General features: G+C 40.8%; 1 protein-coding gene across 7 annotated transcripts in view; it reads right to left on the bottom strand.

Moving 5' to 3' along the window:
- alcama (activated leukocyte cell adhesion molecule a) overlaps positions 1-15,321 on the bottom strand; it is a 62,133-nt gene extending 46,812 nt beyond the window's left edge. For all 7 annotated transcript variants that reach the window (XM_034606990.1, XM_034606989.1, XM_034606991.1 and 4 more), the window contains exon 1: positions 15,080-15,321. In XM_034606990.1, coding sequence (XP_034462881.1) covers positions 15,080-15,140 — 61 coding nt within the window. In that variant the 5' untranslated portion in view covers positions 15,141-15,321. The remainder of the gene's footprint in view (positions 1-15,079) is intronic.
- Positions 15,322-20,307: the final 4,986 nt, after the last annotated feature.

The raw sequence follows: 20,307 nt of genomic DNA, 5'->3' as shown, positions 1-20,307 counted from the left end.
TAGCATGAGCACACAGTTGCTTGCGGTAGCACAATGGCAAAAATGGCAAATAGCCCGGAAATAGCACTGCAAATAGAACAACATACACCAAGTTAGAGATTTCTTATGGTGTTGTGAGAAATGTAAAAATACATTTTAATTCATAATGAAATGTGGTGGGACAAATTAGAATATGGCAGCCCGCCAGTATAGATAGTTAATGGGAAACACTGACGTAATATCAGCCTCTCTCTACCTACGTTTCCTGCATCTGCACTGTCTCCCACAAAGATAACATTCCCAACAACATCCTTAGGGAGCTAAAAATAAGCCTGCTCCTGCCATGCTTTTAAATCCTCAGTTGTATTAGAGAATTGCCACTAACAGCTTTCTAAGACTTTCTATTGTTAATGAACTAAGAAAGTGGAGGTGGGGTTTAGTTTCTGTTGGACTCTGTTCAGTCTTACAAAACTTGTTGGAATTTTGCCCCCAAGCACTCAGCCACGATTGTGTTCCTGTGATCAACTCCCTAAGATCTTTGCAAGTTTTAACTTGACCAAAGAAAGCTCTATCAAAATACTCCAGGTGAAAAGAACACAATGTTACACACAATACGACCGGCTCATACACATGCTCATCATTCCTTCAGGTTGCAACATATAGTTTGAATGTATGGTGTGACTGAGGCTGGATTTGGAGCAAATCCGTGTGCAGTTATTAGATGCTAAGATGACTCAGCTCCCCAGGCTGACTATTTATTTATTTTGAAAAAGATTAACTGAATTCAATGAACATCAAAACAGTCAACAAGCCTATCAGGGCATCATCAGGCTTATTGAGTGCACCAAAGCATCTCTCTTCAATGCTGCATGTCACAGCCCCAGCCTCAAGAGTGAAAGAGAGGTAGAGAGGGAGAACAAAGCCTCAAGTTATCGCTCCAGCATTTTCGGGTTTATTTACATAGCTTTTTTCTTCTTCTTTGTGGATTGAAGCAATCCTTTCTAACATTAAATGTTTGAAACGGCAGATCAGTCACCATCCTCCTCACTCTGCATTACCATTGGCAGTTCTAAAAAAAGATGCGCACAAGTTAGATAATATGAAAAGAAACTAACTCAGGGCTGGAAAGATGAAAAAAATGTCAACAACTCACGGCCACAGCATCTAAGCCACTGACAAGATGGACCCCTTGACAGGTATCTCGCAAAGCACCAAAGAATTTCTTTAATATAAATGTTTGATGAATCAAAACAAATCTCCACAGTTGTTTTCACTTTCAGGCTGAAAATGGCTTAAGAACATCTATGAATCCTTTTTGAAAACCAATTTTAGCAGTTGAACTGACGAAACATGTGTAGAAACAAGCTCACTCTCCTGAATGATTGTATGTTTTAAAAACTGGTTGAGAGGAATCCAGGCCCAACTCTACTTGGGAAAGGGCTTCACTCGTTCAGTCGAGGCTTTAGTCATAGGAAAATGGGCTTGGCTCATCTATAATGAGTCTCCTTGACAATTTCATGAGAATTTAACAATTCCCCTGAAAAATAGATGTAGTCCATGTTGACAAAATCCTTTTTTTTGGTGCTACTGTGTTCCTGTCAGAGGTAAGTGACAGGAAGCAAAACATAGTTTCTATTGTCCAAAGAGACAGTTGGAACAAGGATATGTGAACACAATATTGAACGTAGGCTTAACTGAATGGCTGCACTAAAATCAAAGAAAGAGAGGCATATTTGGTAACAGATGTGACTAAACAGAGAAGGGAGCCATGGAAGGCCAACACAAACCAAAGCAGAGACAGTGACACAGTCTTGGAGGGGGTCTAAGCTGGAGATTAGCCAATTCCTCCATGTCCTCGGGTTAGCTTGATTATTGCTGTATATGTCAGCAGAGAGACACAGGAATGTCTTGCATGCACAGCAGCTTTGCACTGTAGCTGTGAGGCTTGCTTTATAAATGAGGAAAGGGATGCCTTTTCTCTCACAGCCTCTTCTTTACTAGACATAACAGCCTATTGTTTTCTTCCTCTGTGTGTGTGTGTGTGTGTGTGTGCGTGCGCGCATGCATGCGAGTATGTGTCATCATGTCAAAATGTCAAAATGTGGCCCTTGCGACAACAGGAACAGGAACTACTACAGAGGGGGTTTTGAGTACTTTGGCAGGTGTTTATGTTTGTTTGCATGTCTGTCTGTCTGTAAAAAACGTACAGGATCTGTATTTATATAAATGGTAAATGGTCTGTATTTATGATTCGTTAAGTTTATCTAACCCCAAGCGCTTTACAATACAGTATTTTGCCATTCACCCACACGTTAATATACTGCATCGATGGGCAGCACTTTATCTATGAGAATCTTGCCCAAGGACACTTCGGCATGCAGATGGGGAAGATGGTGACCGAACCGCCAACCTCTTAGTTAGAGGATGACGACTCAACCCCCTCAGCCACAGCCACCCCAATATATAGCGCTTCGCTTGTCCCGCCTTGATGACCACTCACTCAGTTTAACAGTGCATCTATGTGCAGCACTTTCTCTGTCCCTCTGTTTCTGTTTGTGTACTAATGCAGTACTGACCACTGAGTGCTTGTACACTAATGTAGTAATGACCACTGAGTGTTTGTGTACTAATGTATTAATGACCACTGAGTGTGCATGTAATATTGTAGTAGCTACTGACCACTGAGTGTGTTGACTGGAGTCCCTTCTGCTCTGATCACAAAGATCACAATGTGGTCTCTGTTCAACTTAGGTGGCTACATCAACATGCAGTAAAACTGTGCCATTGGTTTCAGTGTGAGTCAGTCTTCTTTGTCTCATTCTCTAGAAGGTGATACAGTGTACATCCCCAAAAGTATCCTTTGCTTTCTTATCCGTGGTAAACACATTTGAAGTGGCTTTCAACAATAGAGTTAAACAGTAAAGGACGGTACATAGTGAGAAAAAAAAAAGTCAGAGTGACTGAGTCATGAGCTGCTCCTGCTACACTGCTGTTTAGTTAAGAGTGCTGTCTCAAAGAGAACGTATTCCAGGATGAAATACCTGAGCTCTGGACCATCGCGAGAGACAGTCTGATGGTGGTGGGTGTTATCTCTGTATGGTCCCCAGGAGATCACCCTGGAATTTCCTCAATAAGACCAAAAGAGGCACGGCTTCCAGTGGTTCCCATCAAGTCCCAAAGTTAAAATTAAACCTTAATACCCCTAGCCTCAGAGGAGAACATCAGGATATAGTAGGTCTGGTCTTGCTTTGACCTTACACTACACTGTAGCTGAACAGTGAACAGACACTTTACTTTACACTTACTCTAAACAGTGATTCTTGCATAAACAAGAGATCCAAAGATTTATGATTTCACAGATATGAACTTAAGATAAATACTGTAGAATAACTTTTAGATGATTTCCCACCTCATGTGATCTGAAAACTCATTTATTATAAACCAGAGGGGAACTTTGTTAGGTTAAAAATAGAATAGCTTACAATATATTTGAGCTTTGTAGGTTTCAAATGATTATTATACAGCAGTGACTGTTTCTCAGTTTAAGCTGGTAACCTATAATGGTACAAACTTGATGATTGAGGGGAACAGGAAATTATGTAAACAGAACTTAGGAGCTTCTTTTTTTCAGATGTCTGAAATCCCCAGTCCACATAAATATTTTGGGAAAAAACTGGGAAATAACTCTAAAGGACAAGCAATTCTGCCTGTATAATGATATCTGAAACACTACCTTGCTCCACAGTCTGTTCACTGCTAATTATTTCTATTACATACATATGAGGACATAATACATGAGGACTATGTATGTGTTTATGGCCCAATAGGAAGCCTGTATTTGTCAAGGTCTGAAAGAGATCGTAGACAGTGCGATATGTATGCTCTTGTGACACACTTTGTCTTGTCTTGCTTACATATTCTGAAATTTAACAACCTTGATATCCCCATGAGAAATTCCATGGCCACACTATAACCATCAAATATAGACAGAAAGAAGTCCCTGACAAAGACTTTTATCCCAATTAGAAAAAAAAACAGGCTTGTCAAACAGCACTAGTACAAAATTAGTTTGGTGCTCTTTATGGCAACTGCTACCTGTAGGCTACCCCCTAAATCTAGAAAGGAAAATCCAAATAAAATCATCTACTAAAGCCTCTTATCAGATAATGCTCAAGTGTATACCGATGAAAAGTTTGCAGTATGTGCTTGAAATGTGCAGTTAACCTTCTGAGGCAGCTCCTGAAGAGGTGAACAGAAGTGGAGAGTATTTGTTCATTGACTGAAAAGCAAAGAATAACACAAAGGATTTTCTCAATGGATAAGATGCTTTTTTTCCCCAACTGCACTGATTGTTATACATGGCCAGTGTGAATGGGTAATAAGTGGGTGCAAGTATGGCCGGAGATATACTTGCTGTTTAAACACGCGTTCGGCGTAGGAAGGGAAAGCTACAAAGAGGTGACCAAAGACTAAAGAAGAAACAATTTATTACGACATAATTTTAGAAATTGAACCCACAAACTCAAAGCCATGGAGGAGAGCAGTTTTCTATGAAGTTCTGCAATTTAACTTATAAAGTAGGGCGATTATAAAACAATTTCCTATTGAAACTACAGAGCGATGCAGAATATGCAGGAGAAACAGGGACTAGTAAATTTAAAAAACAGCCACCAAAGAAGATTGACAAGCCCACAGCGGTAAACACAACTTTATGGGTCTTAGCACCATTGAGAGGAATAATCACTCAATTATTGTACAGACTCTGTAAACAAAGGATGAAACTCCAGCAAAGAAATAAATAAATACATTTTGATAGTGCCCCATAAGGAAATCATTTCCAATTCCCACCTCCTTAACGCTCACAAAGCCAGGGGTGAGGTGGTCATATTCTGTTGACTAAAATCAGATGCACCATGGAACTATTAGTAACCTTATTTGGAGGGTGAGCTCAAGATTCAGGCCTTTAGACCAGGAGTGTTCTGCTTGTGCCAGGTTCCAAATCCCAGAATATCTTGTTGCAAGACTTAACTTAACAGAAAAGCTTCCTTTTGTTTCAATATGATGTATTAATGTTAATATAATAATTATAAAACAGTATAAAACACCAAAGCAAAAACATTTACAAGGCCAGTGTTCAAGCCCAAACTTTCTCTTTATTGTTCAGCCAAAACCACACATGATCACTAAGCTGCCAACCCAGGGCTACTGAAATTTAGACAATAAAACAGAGCACAGTGCTGATAGAGAAGGAATACAAAGTGTTGAATGGCTAAAATCCTACAACCGTGATCTTAACTGTCACAAGAAGTTTAATCTCTAGCAATGAATACAGCTTCCAAACGGCAGTTAACAAACCAATGCTTGACGTCACGGTAGGTTGCCACATGGTTCTGCAGCATAGACATGCCATATTTTGAAAAACTGAAATGCAGAGGTAATTCCATTAAAATGTATTAATTTGAAACTCTGCAGATTGTGCATACATGGGCAAGGATGAGAGCGGGCTGCATTCCTCATTCACAGTACTGAAACCTGAGCAGCTCGACAGCATCATGTGAAGCATCATGTTGTACCACCAACTGCTGCACAAGCACAGAGGTGGCTGTCAGCTTACAAACCAAAAGCCTGGCCTTCAGGCCGCATACGGTTTAGGATTACCAACAGAAACAGCATGCTGGAGGGATAAAGTTAAATACAGCTGCAAGATTGTAAAGGAAGGAGGGAATCGTACAGACCCAAAATCTTGTGTTATGGATCCGGAAATTTACTGAAAAGTTAAAGAATTTTCCAATATTATTTTTTTATTAAAATCAACTGATCCGTTTTTGGTATTGCTTTGAGATTTATTGAAAAAATTAAAGAGTTAAAAAGAGTTAAATATCATTTTTTATTGTTTTATCATTAAAAAATAAGTTTGGTGGAGATGAAAAATCTTTCATGTTCAAAATCTCACAGCTGCACTGAAGCTCAGATAGAATGTTACAGTTAGAGGCGCACAATTTGCCCACACTAGAGCAATTTGAAAACAGGCGAAGAAAAGAAAAACAAGCTTTAATAGTGTGCCTTCACACTGAGCCAGAGCTTCTGACACTGGCTGCTCAGGTTGCCACTATACACTCTCATGTCATGGCCACAACTACCAAATACACCACATAATAGTTACACATCTGTACAATCCCAAAGTAAAAACAAGTATTTCACAATAAAACAACTGATACTATTAATTGTGTTTTTGGTGGCATATTCTAATTAAAACAATATGAAGTTGGATTGTTAGCTGTTGTTCAACCTCTTCAAGTCTGTCTACTGAGTCCATGGCTGTGAATGTTCAATATTTAGGACCAACAGCACCATCATTTTGATGCTTACAAAGAATCCAAGAGCTTAAATGCTGGAGACAGTGGTAGGTGGTGGACACTTCGGCTCAACGTTGTTTAAGGCAAACATGCTGATCTACAACTGCAGTGCTTTCATCAAGCATTAGGAGCCTTCGGGGAAAAACACAAGATGAATGCATGCTTTGTGAAGCCACTGAGAAGCACCAATTAAAAGCAGCGAACAATGTCAACATGACCCACTTTCCTGTCTCTTCTGATGCATATGTTGTCAGCCACCACTCTGTCAACAAGGCAGAAGCCGTAACACAAACTCCACATTCCCGTCTGTACAGTATTAGTCCAAAACACAGAGCTGTGCCCTCTGCCCCCCAGGTATGCTTGCACCCTACACTGTGTAACACAATCCTTTGGCATGTGGAGAAAAGCGTCTGTCGTATCCAGCTGCTTTTAAGATGATCAGGTCTAGTCCGCAAACTGTCGCTTGTGCAGGAATGAAATATTATGAAGTAAAAGCTGGAGGAAAGTCACACAGCAGATGTCTCACTGACAAATCTAATTATGCGGAAAAGAGTGGACAAGCAGTTTTTTTCTCTTATTTTAAATGCCAGATATTTTGACCACCATCTTATAAACAGATTAAGATCAAGTCTGATTAAGTATGTATCAAGTCGATATGAAGTCTCTCATTGAAAAATAATCAAGCATCTAATGTCAGATCATCAAGTATTTTATGCGATAACTTGCATATTTTCATTTTTAGCTCAACAGACCACAACTGACCTGGACCTCTCAGGAATGTAGGTCAGACAACAAGTCAAATGCTTGTGTCTCAAATATCAAACCTTTTCAAGATCATACATATGCAAGTCAGTGTTAAAGGGATAGTTCACCTAAAAAGGAATATTAACTCTATCTACTCACCACTATGCCGATGGTGGGTGTTTGAGTCCACAAAACACTTATGGAGTCTCAGGGGTAAACAGCGTTGCGGCCAAATCGAAGTAAACTGGACCCCTTCTTCAGACGTAAAAAAACAACTGAAAAAAAACTCAACATGCCTCAAAACTGCTCATGTGGTGTCCGGAAAACCACACACATTCTCGCCCAAGGGCACGCGCAGGGTGTGCTTTTCGCATCGCTACGTCTGCTAGCTTCGCTACTTCCCGTAGTGGACTTTCAGGTTTAAAACACAATGTAAATGACCTGGTTTCGAGTCAAATATGAATGTCGGGGCTTGCGGACACTTGGATGACACCTGACGAGCATGTTGTGTTTTTTTCTGTTGTTTTATTATGTCTGAAGAAGAGGGTTTATTTTGTCAGTTGATTTCTATTGTACTTTGAGTCCAAACAAGGTCCCGACAGGGTTTTCACCATTCACTCCAACAACAGCCTACAAGAGAGAGTCTCGCAGAGTCAGTCTGGAAACTGAGTCTTACAAAACTCTCAACTCAGGGGTGGAGACTTGTGGGTCTGCTCATGAGGTCATGGCTCTTTTCAGTACAGAATACGGGCCAAAATGTAAGTGTGTCCGACCCCAGGGGGTTTAGCAAACACATCACTGTCTTTACATTCTTTTTCACCCCTTCTCATTACTTGTTGGCTAATATTGTATTCCGCAACTCCAAAGTGAGCGGCACATTTCAAATACATTTATTCTATATTTTATTTAAGGCTTATCTAACAGAGCTTCTCACTTGCCCTCTCTCCATGGTATGGCTTGGACTTCTAGGTAAGAATACTCTCTTATCTACATAAATTATAGTATTTCTGAGTACAGCATGCTCATTCCATATGTAACTCATTCTTCATCAGGACCCTGTCCACACACATACAGCACCAGCAAGTATACAAATATGTGAAAAAACAAGTCTCTTAAATAACACATTCTTGAGCTTTTCTTTGGCTGCCAATTAAAAATGTAAAAATCTTGATGATAAAACTTTATTTTTAATTTCAGCGTACATACAGTGGGGAGTGAGGTTCCAGGAGGATAAAGAAAGTGGATTGCTCTAAGGCAATTTAGCAAAAATCGAATAAAAGGTCCCATCCCCACTCATCTCATTGCTGAAATTAGTAAATTAAAACAGCACACAGGGTAGGAGGTAGTATCATCATTTAATTATCATTAAAACCATGTTTGATCAACTATAAACTCTGTCCAGCATCAACCAAAATTAGCATCAGTCTCAGATTGCAACATGTTTGTTTAACAGCAATGCAGCAGAAGTAGTGACAGCACTACATTGGCTTTTCAGCCTTCTAAAAGGACTCTGTCTAAAGTGGGGTCAAGTTCTGGACTTATTAAAGGGCAACACTTTATAGTGAATAAGATTACACAACAACACAGTCAATATAGACTTGGTTTTTGTGTAAGAGAATAACACAACCAATAATAATTGTGAATATTACTTTTGAATATATAGGAACATTATAATTATACCATGATAATACTGATGACCCAAGATTATTACCGTGATAGGACATTTTCAGTTTCATCTCTTGTGAGAGGAAAGTGGATTCTTCAGCACACGACCATCAGCAGAGCATGAACGTGTTGCAGAATGGTAAAACATAACAGATTCTTCTTCATGCTGCTTTAGTATGAATACTTTTATAGCTATGGGCTCTGCTGCACTGACCTCCCCACCAAAACCACAGCTTGTGGCTTTCTGCTTTTCTTTTTTCTTCTTACCAGTTAATGCTACATGCTGCTGCCTCATTTCATCAGCATGTTTTTTCCTGGCAACATAGAATTGATCAAATTTAATTTCCCTGCACATTAAACAAAGCTGCTACTCTGCTGATATGATTTTGGCAAATGCAAAACTTAACTTCTCGTTTTGATACTGTCACACTGTCAAGTGACTTTCACAATGACGTTATGACAAGATGGGAACAACCTAACACATGGCCCAAGAGGAAACCTGCAACAATACTGGTGAGTCATACTGTCTCATGTTAGGCGTGTGTGTGTGTTTTCCCATGATCTCATTTATTTGGTTATTTGGTGAGTGAGGTTCTTTTTTTGTTGGGGGCGAGTTTGAAAATGGGGAAAGTCCTTTGTGCTGACCAACACACAAGCAGGCGTGATTTGTGGCACCAGCATAAGTTATGGTTCTCACCTTGACAAAAGGGAATGGGGAGGGCAGCTAATCATAAATATTCAATATGTTCTCTTTGTGGGGTTTTTTCCTTTCTCTGCTCTGTTTGGAGAGCATATTTTGTTTAAGGTGCAATATGCAAGATTTATTTGCAAACATAACTTTTTATACTACATTTATATTATTGCTAATATTAAGCTGCTGACATGCCCTGAACTCAGGAGAATCTCTGACATTTTCAACAGGGGCTTTATGTGAGGACGCAAAAGTCAGAGTGAGAGCCTCCAGACTCAGGAGATTCTCCTGCCAGCCCCCTAGCAAAGACTCTGGAGAATGTCCGAATGAGCCCATATGAGAAGACAGCAAGAGATTCTCCACATGATTCGCCACGCGTGAGTGGTGGTGTTTATTTTTCTAACAAATGACAGCCACAAAACCGTTAAAAATAGAGGAATAATAAATTATGATGGTGAAGCAGTGCCACACACATAGAAGACACAGATTAGAGCTTTGTGGTGATAAGGGCTTGCCGGTCTCAATGTGCTGTAAACAAAAACTTGTGATCTCCACAGCAGAATTTATACATTGCATCCTGCCTCAGCACCACCTCTCACCAGAACTCTCCAGAAATGTCGGTGTTGTTTTGAGTGCTTCTGAGTGGAGAATCTGCTGCTGTATTGTTTATGTGTGAAAGGCAAACTCCGGAGAAAGTGTCTTGTCATGAAGCCTTATAGTCTCTGTGCAGTTTTACAGATATATCTAAGATCCTGCTCCTGTTATGCACATCTGCTGGATACTTGATCCTATTGCTGCTAACTGAAGATGTGAACAGGACATGTTTGAATGAATTGCTTTGCGTAAAAGTAACTCAAACAAGTTAAGCTTTCTAAAGGGAATAATTAAAGAAGAAGGGAGTTAAATTCATAGTATTCCTATAATTTTATATGAAGTAGGCTACTATGCTATTCCATGTGTCAGGCTGTCGTAACAGTACCTGTGTTTGACTTCCACACAGTGAATTAGTGACAGAAGATGTATGCACCAACACCTTGCTCACTGATGTATTTTTGCCGCAGGGAGAGGACAGATAATCAAAGACATCAGCATTTCAGCCACCATCTATGCCTTTGGGATCTTTTATTTATTCAACAGTATGTGAGCATTTACATACGAATGTAGGCAAAACAACTGAATAAATTAAATTGAGCCAGATTTCGCCAGTTAACGGGCTGGCTGAACTGTTAATCCCACTGGAGTGAGGAAAGCAGGCCCTCTGGAAAGAAACTGTAGCTCAGAATTATTGATGTATTACCCTTGGTGCTGATACAGCCACCAACATCTATTTTCAACATTCCTCCTGAGTGGGATAATATCATGATGACATCTCAAGCTGTCTCAGCTTTTTAAGATACCATTGCTGTAGGAGGAGAAAACCTTGCTTTCCCCGAATGTCATAGTTTCAGAATTTATACGAAACACACTATTATTAAGTGTTTTGAAATTATTTCAGCAGCAGCTCATTGGAAGAGGACTAATCTATAGAAGAACCTTATAAACCTTTGAGCCATTTCACATGACAATTGCAAGTTATGGGCTGTTAATGTGACATGCCTGGACAGCAGGAGGGGCTGGGGAGAGGCTTTCTGAATAACAAATGAAACTCAAGCCATCTGTCAGAAAGATTTAGGTGGGGCTTCAAACAGACTGTGACCTTTCAGAAGTTAGCTACTGGGGTTGTTGGATGAAGGTAGCTGGCCCCTCACTGCTATAGACCCCAACCAAGTTATTTACCCTCCAGGTTTACCTGTTGAGACAGATAGATAGCATTTCAATCCACCCTGCCCCCCTAGCAAAGGCAAATTGAGCGCGACTGCATACCACACCCACATCCGACATACTCTGCCCTTAACAATCAGCAAGAGTGAGGAAAAACTACCCAAAAAAACAATAACAGGGGAAAGAAATGCACAAAGTTCATAGAGAGCCACATGTGAGGAACCCCTCTACCACGATGGACAGAAGTGCAATAGTTTGGTTGAGGGGAACTGCACCTTTGGGAATATGTTATCCACAACCTTTAAGGTCAATTTCAAAGCACATGTATGGAGCATACTTTTAGCCTGACTGGAATGATTTATAATCTGTGCTCAAAAAGGACCAAAGCATGACACCAAAGGACCCGGTACTTAGGATTCTATTATTAACTGCTTATTAACAAATATCTGGCAGGTAGCAGGACTTCTAAAAAAGAGAGTATTCTAACCACATTCCTAAAAAGCTGGGATGTAGGCCAACAGAAAATAACATTTATTCAAACTTAATTTTTACGGGCTTCCCTTTGTTGCATGAAATTAGTTTTGGTCTGTAACACGAGTATCACAAGAAGGATTGAAAACTCATAAAAACCTGGCCTCTGCAACAGAGAACCAAAGCCTTAGCTTGCCACCAGTTAGTTTCTGACCAATAGTGCTTTACCACTGAAGTATAACCATGCCTATATTTTAGTCAAGAATGCATCTCTACTGCTGTTTTGGATAGTTAATTTGTAGCACTTTGATGTTTTAACCAACATGAATCCACAGCTTTTATGAAAAGAAGAAAAATAGAGCAGCCCCCCCCCCCCCCCCCATCATTGTGGGAAAACTACATCAACGTGTCACTACATGTCTAACAGCCCCATGGTCTGTGCTTGAATACATACCATTAAAGCCGGTGTTATGCTTCTGCTTAGAATCACTGCAGTACCTATGGTGCAGCATGTAGCCTAGGTCGTTATGAGCTCTGACGCCTGTGTGCTGGTTAGTCTGTGTTGTTTTGCAATGACGCTGCTGGTGGCATCATTTTTATGCCACCGTGTTGAGATTATTTGTGTTTGTCAAACAAAGATGACTGAAATTGAGTCAGTTGCAGTTGAAGATAATAAATGTTAAACAACAGTTACTCCTCAATGTGCAACCGTTGGACTGATTCTGTCTCATGTGCTTGTCCGACCACTGAGAGACCACACATGCAACTGAATGGGATCACAGTTGCTTAAGCCTGTGTCACTGTGTGTAGTTACTGCAGTACCTACGCTGTCGGTTCAACACAGAAGCCCTGAATCTCTTAGGGCTTCCGTTAATAACTATATCCAAAAGAAGCAAATTAAATTGGAATTAGAAAATATTGCAGAGCTAAAATGCCCCACAAGGAGTGGAAATTATTACAAAGCCATTATCTGTCATTAATGTATACATTTTGTCCAACAGCCGCCACTTTGGTGTATCCCCTCATACTGTATTTGTGCTGGCAGCTTACCACACTCTCAAGTCACCCTGAAAAGCTTTCTGTGGCATCAAAACTTTTAAGTCTGAAAGTCCCTTTGAAAGTGCTCCCCTTTGATGTGAGAAATGCTACAGATCAAGCTGGAAACCGACTTCAGCTGCTATCTACTCTGCTGGTATCTGTCATTATGTGGAGGATAAGGATTTCATATTGAATGAAATGTGACCAAATAAATAAATAAGTACGCATGCACTCAGTCCTCCTGTGGAGTCACTGATCCAGTGACAGACCAGATAGCATCGAGTGATGGAACCCCTGGTGTGTCTACCACCACCACTCCCACCCTCTTGCCTAACCTTCCAAAACACACACACACACACACACACACACACACACACACACACACACACACACACACACACACACACACACACACACACATACACACACACACACACACACACACACACACACACACACTCAGCCACCAGTCAGACAGGCTGCATGTCCTCCTACCGCTCTGACAAAGAACAGCCCTGTGAATGACCAGCAACACAGACGCAACTCAGAGATAAGAACTGGGAGAACAATTTTTAAACGTTAACTTGTCCTGTGTATAAATGACAATGCACGTTAACTTGTCCTGTGTATAAATGACAATGCACGTTAACTTGTCCTGTGTATAAATGACAATGCACGTTAACTTGTCCTGTGTATAAATGACAATGCACGTTAACTTGTCCTGTGTATAAATGACAATGTCAGTGGTGCCAGTGCTGCTTATAATTTAGTAAGTGGAAGAAGGATGCGGAGAAACTACACCATGCATTATACCTCTAGACTGGATTACTGTAATTCTTGATTTTCAGGATGTTTGTTAGTCTGTGAAAAGCCTCCACTTGGTCCAAAATGCTGCAGCACAACTGCTGAGAGGAACTAGAAGGAGAGATCACATTACTGCTGTCTTAGCTTCTCTGCATTGGCTCCTAAAATTCTGAATAGAATTCAAGATCCTGCTCTTAACATACAAGTCCCTTAACAATCAAGCCCCTTCATATCTCAAAGAGCTCATAACACCGTATTGTCCCAATAGATCACTTATTAGGGGAATACTCTTGTGATTCCTCGAGTCTGTAAGAGTAGAACAGGAGGTGGAGCCTTCAGCTACCAGGTTCCTCTCCTGTGGAACCAGCTCCCACTCTGGGTTCAGGAGGCAGACACCATCTGTACATATAAGATTAAACTTCAAACTTTGATAAAGCTTATAGTTAGGGCTGGATCAGGTGAGTCATGAACCATCCCTTAGTTCTGCTGCTGGAGGTCTAGAATGCTGGGGGAATTCCCATCATGCACTGAGCACTTCACCCCTTCTTCCTGTCTCTATGCCCCCACATTTATCTATTTTACTACATGTCACTAACTTTGTTTTATTTCCCTCCCATAGCCCCCCCACCCCCCAAGGTATTTCTGAGAGAGGGGGGGGGGGGGGGGGGGGGGGGGGGGGGGTAGGAGGTGCAGGATTTAGAAAACAGAAAATAAAACCATCATTATTATTATTAGATTAACTGTTGCTGCTATCATTAATAACATCTTTACATCTATAAATATCACTCTTTTCATTATATCAACCAGTGTGTCAGAGCTGAAACACGATGGTTACACATTTTATGATTTGGCGCAAAACAAAATAAAAAGGTTGAATTGAATCATTTCTGGCTTCCTCTCCGTCCATTCAACATTCTAACACACACGATAACAGACACACACCCTGAGACGCACACTTTGCGCACACCCAAACCGAGGCTTGGATTACAAGTGAATCCAAACAACCGCATCCCTAATTACAAACAAATGATCTGTTATCAGAGAGCGCTCCGTCACCCCGGGGCGGCCGGGAGGGGGGGGGGGGGGGGGGGGGGGGGGGGGAGGGGAGGGGGTGGTGTTTGTTGGGCAGGGAGCTGGCTTCGTTTAAGGAAACTGCCTGGAAGGCGAATGGAAGATAAAGCACCTCCTGTTCATTTACAGGGATAGATATGGCCAACATTTAAAACACACACACACACACACATTGATACGTGTTTGTGTGTAAACATATATTGTAATCACAAACTGATAAACACGTGTATCATTATTTAGGCGAAACCAAGGGTGAGTTTTCCCACAGTTTCAGGCACAAGCAGAACAAGCCGTGAATTAGTGACCGTGGACATGTAGTTATTACACGGTCGTAAAGGAGCTTCAGGTGTAAGTCTGTTCCCTGCAGGTAGTTGTTTCTGAGCGGAGCCTCGGGTCGGTTAGCGGAGAGCTACCCGAAGCACCACATGCCCTCGGCCGGGGCAAGGAGCCTCCCGCGCTTCCCGGAAGGTGTCCCTGCCACATCGCGCACGGCGCTTACCTTGGACGAGCGTCCCGGCGCTGACCGCGGCCAGCAGCAGCAGCAGGGCAGACGGAGCCATCCTTAGAAAGTCGCTGTCGGGGTCTGACGAGGCGGTACACGCGAGGAGGAGCTGGAGCCGGTGCGAAGTGAGGGACCACGGCCCGAGGAGAGGACTCTGCTGCGCGAGGGAGCTGCGGAAAGTCCGGAAAACCACCAGAGCAGTGACTGCGAGAGAGAAGCAGGTGACACATGGAGAGCACCGCGAGGGGAGGGGAGGGGGGGAGGAGGAGGGGGGGGGGGGGGTGTCGCCTTGAGGTGCCGTCGGAAATCGGGCTACTCCCACATCTGTGTGAAGGTCAGCATGCAGAGATTATACAGTGAAAAGTGGAAGTACATGTTTGTTTGTATTAGTTTCGTTTTATGAGACTATCGCGCTTTTGGACGCGTAGAGGTCTGAAGTATTCACGAAACCAATACGCTACATGACAGCACCTTTGTCAGAGAGCAGCATTTACACACGTCACTGTGAGCCCGGAGCCAGCCTCAGTCAGGACAAGTCACTGTTTAACTTATAATAACTGGCTGAGCTGATGCCCTGTGCAGGGATGTGCTAACTCCGTCCACCATTCCCAAACATAAGCTTCTGGATCTCTTCACTCTAAACCAATTTAGTTTATTCTTTAAAACGTCCAATAGGCTACATATATATTCTTTTTTTTTACCCAGAACACCTGAACCCATGATCTGAACACATGTCGGCTTTTGAGAATTCAAAAAGTTTACGAGGGGCACTCAAAGGCAGCATCGTTCCCTGCTTTGTTCGCTCCACCTTCACGGGCAGGGTAACGACAGAAGGATTGTGTAAACGGAACTCCACGCAAACAATAGCAGCATATACCAATACAGATTAAATGATACTAAAGAGTCGTGTTTCCGTGGGAGTTGTTTTTACTTTTTCTCAAAGTTTGAACTGAGAATGAAGTTCTTGGAGAAAGGGAGAGAGCTTAGATAGTCAGTAAAATGATGCCAATAATAAAACCTAACGTCATCATAGCAGCAGGTAATACCCTTCTGTCAAACAGAAACCAGAGTTAACAGCTTCAAAAGAGTGAGATCTGTCAAAACTCTAGGGATTTTTCCAAATAAAAAAATAGGCGAGACATTATTTTGTATGTTTTGTTGTTAATAATGTTAATGTTGGTAAATTAAGCGGTGAAACTATCGGCAGGGTTTTATGTCAAATTTTAAAATGACATATCTTAGCCTTGAGGTAAATAAAACAAGTTCTTCCTACTCCTGGTACTCTGGTTTATTTCATTCTTTGAAACATTTGGCAAATATCCTTGTTGAACTTTGTCTGTTAGTTCATTTCTATCCAGTAATTACTCTCTTCACAGGCTGAATTAATCAATTGGGAAATCCAGATTCAAAGAATTAAATTATCTAAAAGGAACTAGAAAACTTTTCAGACATAAACCGATCATATATTACCATGTTCATCAAATAGATTGAACAATCGTATGTATTAATAATTGCACAGTGATCCAATTTGTTTATATTTTCTTTTTTCAAGCCACTTGGCTCTATATGCTCCTTCTACCAGCTCTAAATATAAATGATACAGCTTTAGCTGGATTTAGTTAAATCTGTCCTTAAAGTTATTTGTCATATTTGTGTATCACCTCAGTTTTGTGAACTTTTTTCTTTCTTTATTTCCTTATTTCTTTTAAATATCAGACCAATAAATCCCATTTCATTATATTTATTTAGCTAGCATTAGGCATCCTCGGCTAGTTAATTTTGATAATGCCATTGATAGAGTCATAATTTCAAAAAGAGTATTGAATTCCGAGTGCCCTCACATAGCAGTGGTCTTCTAGCCTGATGTGCCACATGGTTTGTCACACAGAACCATCTGATGGTTGGAAACTGTGCTGAAAAAGGCAGGCACTTTTAAAAGATACTTGTAAGATGATTGGATGAGCCATCTGTCTTTCACTATCCAGAGGCTATTCATGTAAACTTTCTACATCTGAATGTCCCCTTTACCCTGCCTCTGTATTCCTCTCCTATCTTATCTATATGGGGTGGCTGTATGTGGAACTTGTTATTAGAGTACTAGTAAACACAGGAAACTGCATGGCATGTGTCATGTTTACAATACAATAATAATATATAATAGGTCACCACTATGCACAGTAGTTCATGAGTGTCAAAGGATAACGTTTGGATCTTGATGTTGTCTGTCAGGCACATTGGTTTTAGAGTCTGTAAAGGGGAAGGTCTCTAAGTACGGAAATATTGTGACACAGAGTTTTGGGACACAAGGTTTTCATGTGATTTAGAATGTTAGTGGATTTAACAATAGTTTATTATATATTATTTTATGGATTGTTTATAATTGTGATATAATGAATGAACATTTTTAATCAATCATCAGAGTTGCAACTGAGTGGAAACACACATACACACATACACACAAAGAGGTCAGAATGTGGAAGTATCATCTGACAGTCATGCTGTACACAGGCCTGACTTGGGTTGAGGAACTGGGTGTATATTGACACAGAACAAACACAAATATGGGATCACTCACTAACTGACTGGCTGACTGTCTGGCTGACTCATTGAGTCACTAGCTGACTGACTGCCTGACTAAGTAACTGACTAACTTGTTGACTGACTGACTCACTAACTGGTTGACTGACTGACTGACTGACTTACTAACTGACTGACTCACTAACTCACTGACTGACTAACTGCTTGTCTGTCTGTCTGTCTGTCTGTCTGTCTGGTTGGCTGACTCACTGACTGACTGACTGACTGACTGACTGGCTGGCTGGCTGACTGACTCATTGACTCAATAGCTGGGTGACTGCCTGACTAAGTAACTGACTAACTGGTTGACTGACTGACTGACCAACCAACTGACTGATCAAGCCAGCGCTTCCAATAAAACAGCAACTAATGAAAAGCTGTGCGAATGCCCTAAACCTGCTTTTTCCTACAAATCTCATCTCTTTAATACCAGACTACAGAAATGTGGTGCCTTACCTGAGGCTTTGTTAAAAGTGAATTCATAAAACTGCCTATTGATGGATGGTCAAATTAAATGATGATTCAGCAATAGGTGAATCACTAAATGTTCTAATGAAGAGATATTATTATAATTCAAATGATAAAAAATAATATTTGCTTTGATACTACAGCAGACAGAAACAGTGTTAGCATATATTTTCATTAGATAACTGTAATTTTAAGAATAACACTTTGAATTAGGTAGTAAAATTCCCTTATGTGCTGTGTTAAATTCTAATTTATTCAATTCTATTCTGAATATATATCAATATACTTGATATGTAAAATCTTAATCAATTGGACATACTAAAAAACCTGAAACCAGTCTTGGAAAATATCATTGAAAGTGAATCCAAGTTGAACAGATTATTTCTAACTGGTGTGTAGATTCAAATTCGACTTTATAAAAAGTCATGATGTCACCTCCTATTGGGTTCACTAACTTTATAAAAAATCATCTGAATCTGGGACCTGCTGTTGCTCACACTGTTAGCTACATATTCATAGGTTATTTTCTGCTCACCAAGTCAGTAAATGTATTATGAGTGCATACACCTTCCATGAGCTCTTTCCAGTTTGGACTCCAGCTGCTGACATAGAGTCTAAACTGTCAGAAATGTTTGTTTCTCACACAGGGTCGTCTCCACAATGTGCAAATAATATAGGCTACTATATTATATTATATATATAATAAGATATACTATTACCCCCAGGTATCAGTTTTAGGACTGCACCCCTGGAGCCAACATGCAGTCAATGCTTACTCTAGGACCCATAGACTGTATATAAATGCTGAAGGACCCTACAGCAGTGTGAGTTTTCACTGACAGATTACTTAAACCAAGGCTTTAACATTCAGGTAAAGAGTATGCTCTGAAACACACATATGACATGGGTTGCAAACATCTGTGAACAAATACTGTATAGACTTTGAGTCTCACACCTCATAGTCTATACAGTATTTGTGATCAACATCAAGCCTTTTCTCTGTACTGCCAGTGATGAGAGAATATAGCTTTGTGATAAATACTGAGAAATGTTCAATTTTCACGAGAATGCATAAAGTCATTTATTGTTTACCTCAACTTCATTGAACAACTTCTTTAATTTAACAACAATGCTCCCAGTAAAAGACCAGATGGAGTATGATAGAATAGATATACCATTGTATCTAAATCCTTTATCTGTTTCAGGGGTAATTCCTGCACAACATTAGTTTTTGCCTTTGTTCACGAGTGACCACCAGGACCCTTGGGGTGGTGTCTCCACTTGTGCTGGAGTTTTATTGCACAATTTCCATAGGTTTACATGAACTCTGTAATCATTATCCATGTACTTTTGACATGCAGCCTTCAACAGTTTAGATAGACAGCAAGAGCAAACAGGACCCAGATACGAACACTGCAGCTGTGTCCCAGATACCAGTTCAGATCTGAAGCTTAGACTCAAAGTGCCCCAAAAGAGACAGAGACTAAAACTCTTATTGACTTCTTGTCAATTCACAGTTTTATAAGTCATTGACATCAACTGAATTAACTTGTGCACAAGCTTGTTTGCTGTTTGGCCCAAACGCAGCCAGGGGAAGGTTGCATGTGTCACAAGATCATATGAAATGAGACAGAGGTTGGACCTGTTATATATTCACAGAAGACATTTCAACCCATCACACTAGGAAAAAAGCAGGTGTTATAAAAAACATGAAGGATTGAACCATTCTGACTCTCAGAACAGTTACTGTGACAGCAAACCAGCACCAAACCAGGACAATGAAACTGAAGCCGCTAACGTCAGCCGTCCATAGAAACACCATTTACACCTGTGACTAATCAAAATGTCTGCAGTGAAAAAGACAGATTGTGGTCAACAAGTGCAGACTTTTTAAGGATCCAGCCCCCACACAGGAACACATCTCGAGGCAGGTAGTATAAAAGGCTGTATATGATGACCAGGATCTAGCTTACAGGTTGCCATGGGATACAGCAAACACTTCAGAGAGTCAGCAGGTCATCTAAAAAGAGACATGTAACAACTGCCAGTCTGGAAATGAAGGAAATGAAGAGCAGGCAGGCAGTTGACAACAAGCACAGTCAGGTGGTCAGCTCAGAACAGAAGTTCACTGAGGACATCCAGTGGACAGGTGTGGCATGACTAGCTTCGGGAAATTACAT

This window comes from Hippoglossus hippoglossus, chromosome 14 (assembly GCF_009819705.1).
Source record: "Hippoglossus hippoglossus isolate fHipHip1 chromosome 14, fHipHip1.pri, whole genome shotgun sequence".
NCBI classification, from domain to species: Eukaryota; Metazoa; Chordata; class Actinopteri; order Pleuronectiformes; family Pleuronectidae; genus Hippoglossus; species Hippoglossus hippoglossus.
The sequence above is the reverse complement of the archived record's forward strand: the minus strand, read 5'-3'. Positions and strand labels throughout refer to the sequence as shown.